Genomic DNA, 7,580 nt, shown 5'->3' with positions numbered 1-7,580 from the left:
TGAGGGAAGATGGAAGAGATTAAATTCTTATTCAAGAATGGTGTGTCTACTGATTACAATCGATAACATAATTATAGTACAATAATTTACTGTGCAGTTAGGTGGAACAGTAATATCCGTGATCCACCAAATATATTGATTCACCAAATTTTACTTTATCAAAAGTGTCGGCCACTACACCATGACACTTGACTTATAACAGGTCAATTATAATATATCATTCAACATTTTTTCTTTAACAAACTCGTAGTTTTACGGGTCATTCAACTAGTTTATATAAAAAAAGAAAAAGTCAACACAGTATGATTTAACTTGTTGCTGGAGGAGTGCAACCATATCCGGTCCTAATAAATATCTACTTCTCGATCCCTTTTTCTGATTGGCCAATAGAGATTTAACAAGATGATATTTGTCTGGTAGAATATTTAGTACTCCAATATTGACCATACCAACGACTTAAAACTCTTAAAAATTCAGTTCTTGACAGCAAGCTTTCAGTACACAAATTTCATCTCTACTAATTAAACTATAATCTCTACTATAAAATCTCATCATTATCATCATCATAAACTAATTACGTCCAATGGCTGAAATCATTGCTTATGATCTCGTGAAAGCCGTTCTTCAGAAGTTGGCTTCTGAAGCTTTCAAGAAAATTGCTCGGTCTCGAGGAATTCAATCCGAGCTCAACAACCTGAAGAAGAGATTGTTCCAAATCCAAAACGTTCTTAATGATGCCTCTCAAAAAGAAGTAACTGATGTAGCTGTTAAAGAGTGGTTGAATAGTCTCCAACATTTGGCTTACGATATTGATGACGTGCTCGATGATATAGCAACCGAATCTATGCACAATGAGTTCAACCAACAAGATTCTGTTGCCACAACCAGCATGGTAAGAAAACTCATTCCAACTTGTTGCACAAATTTCACATTAGCTGAGAGGGTGAGTCCCAAGTTAGATACTATCATTAACAAGTTGCAAGATTTAGAAAAGGAAAAAAATGATCTTGGTTTGGTTATTGTGAAACAAGATAGGCCAAAGAATATGAATAGGAAACTTCAGACCTCTTTGGTGGATGAATCTAAGATCATTGGACGGCAAGTTGAAAAAGAGGAATTAGTCCAGAAGTTACTTAGAGTTGAATCATGTGATGAAAACTATAGCGTTGTTCCAATAGTTGGTATGGGTGGAGTTGGTAAAACAACTCTGGCCAAACTTTTGTATAATGACAACCGAGTGAAGGATCACTTCGAACTCAAAGCGTGGGTTTGTGTTTCAGACGATTTTGATAGCATTGGTATAAGCAAGGCTATCCTTCAATCTATGGGTGGAGAAAACAAGGATTTTTCAAATTTTAGTCTGCTTCAAGAAGCTCTTAAAAATCAAATTTTAGGAAAACGTTTTATGTTAGTGTTAGATGATGTGTGGAGTGAAAGTTACGAGGATTGGGAAACCCTCGTACTTCCATTTCATGCTTGTGCTCGTGGAAGTAAAATTATCATGACAACACGGAAGGTGCAATTGCTCAACAAGATAGGCTATGATCATATAGACCAAATGAAGAACTTGTCAAATGACGAAGGTCTATCTTTGGTTGCTTTACACGCATTAGGTGAAAATAACTTTGATTTACATCCACTGCTAAAACCACACGGTGAAGATCTTGTGAAAAAATGTGGCGCCTTGCCTTTGGCTTTGATAGCACTTGGGAGGTTATTGCGGACCAAAGAAAAGGAAGAATATTACTGGAAGCAAGTGTTGAATAGTGAGATATGGAGACTAAAAGATGGAGGTGAAATAGTTCCTGCCCTTAGATTAAGCTATCATGATCTTTCTGCTTGTTTGAAGCGGTTGTTTGCATATTGCTCTTTTTTCCCGAAGGACTATATATTTGATAAGAGGGAGTTGGTTCTGTTGTGGATGGCAGAAGGATTTTTGCACCATTCGACTCAACACAAATCTACAGAAGAACACTTTGGTGATGAATGTTTCGAAGAGTTGTTGTCAAGGTCATTTTTCCAACATGCACCAAATGAGAACAGATCGTTGTTTGTGATGCATGACTTGATAAATGACTTGGGGACGTCAATTTCTGGTGACTTTTTTGTCAGGTTAGAAAATTATATGGAGATGGATAAAGGGAGTGAAGCATTGAAAAAGTATCGTCATATGTCATTTGTTCGTGAGGAATATGAAGCCTATAATAAGTTCAAGGCATTCGAGAAAGCTACAAGTTTGAGAACATTCTTAGCAACGTCTGTTGGGGTGATAGATAAGTGGACTTTCTTCTTCTTATCTAATACGATTCTGGTTGACTTACTTCCGAAGCTATCGTTGTTAAGGGTTCTCAATTTAAGTAACTTTACGATAAGTGAGGTACCAGATACCATTGGTAGTTTGAGGCACTTGAGGTATCTTAATTTATCTCGTACTCTTATCACACAACTACCGGATAATGTCTGCAATCTCTATAATCTACAGACACTAATCCTATTTGGCTGTAGAGAATTAGCTAAGTTGCCCAACAACCTCTCAAATCTTAAGAATCTGCACCACATTGACATCAGGGAAACTGACTGTTTGAATAAGATGCCCTTAGGGATCGGCAAGTTAAAAAGCCTGCAAACACTCTCGAAAATCATTATTGGAGGTGAAAACGGATTTAGAATTAGTGAGCTGAAAAAATTAAATAATCTGTGCGAGGAACTCTCCATAGAAGGGTTGCATGAAGTGCAAAATGCAGCTGATGTACGAGAGGTAAACTTTTCGAAGAAGTGGATTAGTGAGTTAAAAGTGAAATGGAGTGATGTGTTTGATGATTCTCGTAAGGAACAGCTTGAAAAGGAGTCCCTAGAAGAGATGAAGCCTCACAGTGATACTTTAAAAAAGCTAATAATATTGTCATACGGAGGAATAGAGCTTCCAAATTGGGTTGTGGATCCCTCTTTTGTTAGATTGTCACATGTATCGATAGATGGCTGTAAAAAGTGTACACGTTTACCTCCACTTGGGCAGCTAGTGTCACTCAAGGAGCTATTTATTGGAGGCATGGATGAGGTGAATTATGTGGGCATGGAGTTTATTGGTACTACTACTGGTGTTTCATTCACATCACTTAAAATTCTAAGTTTCACAAACATGAAGGGGTGGGAGTCATGGTCAATCAATTGTGGGGATGTGTTTCCGTGCCTTGAGAAGCTTTTTATAATAAGGTGTCCTTGTCTAGTCAAAGTTTCACTCAAAGAGCTACCTTCACTAAGACAACTTGAAATAAGGGCGTGTGGTCACAATGTGTTGACAAGTTTGGTTCGTATAGCTTCATCGGTCACCGAGTTAGAACTAGATAGTATTTCAGGTCTTACTGATGAGGTGTGGAGAGGTGTTTGTAAGCATCTCAGGGCAGTTGAAGAATTAAGCATATCAGATTGTAATGAGATAAGATACTTGTGGGAATCAGAAGCAAAGGCAAGTATAGTTTTTGCGTGTTTAAGGAAGTTGAACGTAAGTTATTGTGATAAGTTGGTGAGGCTTGGAGAGAGAGAGGGTGATGATGATAAGAGTGGAGGCAATCTCCTCCTCCTCACATCTCTTAGGATTTTAGACATAAGTCATTGTAAGAATATGGAGCATTGCAGTTGTCCAAACAACATTGAGACATTGACTATTAAATCTGTAAGAGATATTTCCTTTTCAAAAAAAGGTGGAGGGCAGAAGCTCAAGACGCTTTATTATTTTGAATGTGAAGACGAGATTCAGATTATCAACCGCAACAACAATGGCATGCCATTGCTTCAACATGTAACAATTGATCTAATGCCAAATCTGAGAATTATCCTTGAATTGAATTGTTTTCTTCATCTCACCAGTTTACATATAAGTAATTGTGAAAGTCTGGAATCATTTCCTGATCAGCAATTGCCTCATCTCCCCTCCTTAACAACTCTGTCCATCATCAAATGTCCAAGAATGGATGGTTCATTTCCTCGTGGGCTTTGGCCTCCCAATTTGGTAACCTTAAAAGTAGGTGGGTTAAAAAAACCCATATCAGAGTGGGGCCCACAGAATTTCCCACCCTCACTTGTTGACGTAGATTTATATGGGGGATCCTCGGAAAATGACGTGAACAGTGGTCGTGGTCGTCAGTTGTCTAGTCTTCTTCCATCATCTCTTACTTCACTCAGATTGTGGGACTTTAAGGAATTGGAAACGATATCAATGGGACTGGAACACCTCACCTCCCTCCAACATCTATCAATTCACATGTGCCCAAAGCTGAAAGATCTACCAGAAATGCTGTTGCCTTCACTTCTCAGTTTGAACATCTATAAATGCCCAAAGCTAAAAGAAAGGTGTAGTAAAAGTAAAAGTAGAATAGGAGGAAGCCACAACAACAACTGGCCCCTCATCTCCCATATCCCCTGCATCAGCATAGACTATAAATTACTATGAAGGTGTGCATTTCTCTTCTTTTTCTATATTTCTGCATTTAAATTTTGGTTTTGTTTACAACCGAACAAATTATTATTTAATATACTATTTCATCTCAGTATCTCAGACATGAATATGGTTAATATTGTTTTGTTAATCAGTATTATGATCACATGAACTAACTAGAAGCTGCAATTTAATACCATAATAACATTTTTTTTAAAAGATGCAATCAAACATTGACATCACATAATGTGTATAATTAATGAATTATTTTTAATAATGTACTGTTTGATTATAAACAAAAGAGTAGATAAGTTTTTCTGACTAGATGTTGTATGAATAAAAAAATGACACCAATGATCTATGTTTCTTATAGCAGTCTGGGAAATTGTATGCATTCGTGTCATGCTTTGGGGAAATTTCGACCCATTAAACCCTTTTTTTTCTTTTTATCATATTGTTCTCTTGATCAATTTTGTGGTGAAACAGTGCCCAAGTTGACCTGTTCATACAAGAAATTGCCAAATCTAATTCTAGTTATTTTGTGTTTGTGGTGTAACCTGTGGGCACTGCGAATGGGCATATGCAATAGTTCCAAAGCTCATTCATCCATTGCCATCTGCAATTTTGTTCCCCCGAAGAATTCATTCATAATGGCTTAATAGTGTGGTAAGCTGTAAGAAATATGTTATTTATTTGCCCAATTCTGACCTTAATTACCACTCCCAAACAAAAATGCTAAAACGATGAACTGCTGAAGAAATCATAATATAAAAGAACACAATTAACTTGTTCAAGATATATGTGTATCTGATGAATGTGTTTTTGTTGTTGAGGCTCAACAGGTTTCATTAATCCTTAATGATTGTTACTGCTTACATTACTTTGTGTGTTGATTTGGTGTTTTTGTTCTTCGTGAATGATAGAATCCATGTTACCTTGAATTTTGTGGAGCACATGGAGGTGGACGCATGGTGGATATCTGAAACAGGTGCTGATGGTGCAGTTGTACTAAAGGTAATCATACATAGCAAATTATTGTTTGACTTTTTTGAAAGTGAAGATTTTGACCCATTCATTTGGGTTATGTTCTATCTTTAACGTGTAGAATTTGCGACGTCAAAAGTTTACTTGAAATGAAAAGGGTTCAAATGGTTTAAACCGTTCTGAGAGTTTCCCAAAGCTTATTACTGCTGTCTATAACCTCTTCAACTGCTATACAAAAGAAGTACTGTATAAAATTGTCAATATGATACTATAATTTATATCAACTAACTAAATTATTTATCAGCATTCAAAAAATGGACAGAATGTGCTCGGTGTTGACCCAGTCGGACCTGAGCTGATTTGATGTTACTCAAGTCACTTGACTCTTAAAATTTTCAACCTTTGCTGGTTTAATCGTGGTATTATGGTTGTTAATATGCAGGAGGAGAAAGGAGTACACTTTGGTCAAAGACTGGTGGAGCATTAGGTGGAATGGTCTATTCCGTTATATATGTATTTGTTTATGTAATTGTATGCATATATTGTTCATGAGAAATAGTTAAAAGTTGTTTCTATTGTGACCTTACAGGTGATAGTTCACCTCATGGGTGGAAGCCACCTGTTATTTTCTAGGTTGTAATGAGATAGATGATCTAGTTTGATATTTTCAAGGATATTCTACAAGGCCTCCTAGAGGTTCAAACACAATATATCACTGAGCAAGTCGCACAGCAGTATATTTTTTTTTGTCTATGACGGAACTCGAACTCATGAAATCAAGGTCGATGAGCCTCCTTGATATCGCTGGGCCAAAAGACCTTTGGTTCATATAAATTATTATATATATATATATATATATATATATATATATATATATATATATATATATATATATATATATATATATATATATATATATATATATATATATATATATATATATATATATATATATGGTTATATTTGTATATTAAATAATATTTTGATTATTCAGATTATTCGAATGATAGAATATTTATCCGAATACTCAATTCAATAAGACTTGAGTTAGTTGTGCGGGTTTGATTATTTTTGACACCCTAAGACTAGAGATGCTCAGAAGGTGCTTGATATAGATGGGCAAAAAAGTGTTCCAGACCGGTTTCCGGTTATGGAAAGATCGGTTCCAAAAAAATCGCTTTATTCTGGTATCGGTTCTCGGGGTCGGTTTTTCGGATTTTTTCCGGAATCGGTTTACTTCGGTTTTCGACGGATTTTTTTCATATTTTTTTTAACTCTGATTTTTATCGGATTCGATTTCTACTCGTTATATTTTTTACCGGATTGCTTTTTATAGCATTTGAACGACAAAAATATAATCAATATAAGCAAAAGTTATAACGTTTAAACGACTATAAATAATACTCCGTATAATTATAAGTTATAACACTTAAACAACTATGAATAATATAATTATAAGTTATAACGCTTAACACTATAAATGACAGTATAAATAACATGTTTATGTATAACGCTTACCACTATAAATAATATTAATAACAACACTTTTATTTGAGTACAATAATAATTTAGACAAAAGTTAATACATTTCGAGACCGTTATACTTTACTCGTCTTGCCTTCGTCTTTCTAGATATCGTTCGCTTTATTCAAATTGATTGTTATATAATAATTGTTGTTGCATGCGCACAAATTGTTCGACAATGTTAACGAGATCATATTCACCTTCATCCATTTCGGTGGTATATTCTTTGGTTGATGAAGATGATAATCCGGCGTCGCTTTCTTCTATCATTATACAATTTTCAACGTCATTATCTAATGAACATTCAAATGATGTTTGGTCTTGTATCCTATCTATCCCGTCCAAATAATCCTTCAAACATTCGACCGAGTGGAGGTTGTGTCGGATCTCGTTCAACGGTCCCCTTTTAAGTTTTTTCGAGATGTTTTCTTAACGAAGAGTTACCCAGACTTGAAAGAAACTTCAAACTTTGTTGCAACGAGCTCTTTGTTGACTATCGTTCGTTACGCTCAAGTCAAAATTAGATCAAACATCACGTTTTCGGTTAGGTGGTTTAATGTGGTGAACATCGTTATTGAAGATGTTCCAACGGAAGTGAAAACTTGTGAATTTTCCATTATAGGATTAGTAAGTAGAG

The 7,580-nt window shown here is 35.5% G+C and overlaps 1 protein-coding gene across 3 annotated transcripts; it reads left to right on the top strand.

Annotated features, from left to right (window-relative positions):
• The first annotated feature begins 294 nt into the window (after positions 1–294).
• Positions 295–6,075, top strand: LOC139894463 (putative disease resistance RPP13-like protein 1). 3 transcript variants are annotated; one of them, XR_011775004.1, is made up of 3 exons: positions 295–4,452; positions 5,025–5,101; positions 5,359–6,075. XR_011775004.1 is itself a non-coding variant. In XM_071877776.1 (2 exons), the coding sequence occupies exon 1, from the start codon at positions 584–586 to the stop codon at positions 4,448–4,450; it is 3,867 nt and encodes a 1,288-aa protein (XP_071733877.1). In that variant the 5' UTR covers positions 297–583; the 3' UTR covers positions 4,451–4,452; positions 5,359–6,075. The 3 variants fall into 3 exon arrangements, 1 of the variants encoding a protein (XP_071733877.1); XR_011775005.1 differs by lacking the exon at positions 5,025–5,101 and having other exon boundaries at positions 297–4,452; positions 5,359–5,906; positions 6,009–6,075; XM_071877776.1 differs by lacking the exon at positions 5,025–5,101 and having other exon boundaries at positions 297–4,452.
• Positions 6,076–7,580: the final 1,505 nt, after the last annotated feature.

Source organism: Rutidosis leptorrhynchoides, chromosome 2 (genome assembly GCF_046630445.1).
Source record: "Rutidosis leptorrhynchoides isolate AG116_Rl617_1_P2 chromosome 2, CSIRO_AGI_Rlap_v1, whole genome shotgun sequence".
NCBI classification, from domain to species: Eukaryota; Viridiplantae; Streptophyta; class Magnoliopsida; order Asterales; family Asteraceae; genus Rutidosis; species Rutidosis leptorrhynchoides.
This window is presented reverse-complemented; position numbering and strand designations above follow the sequence as displayed.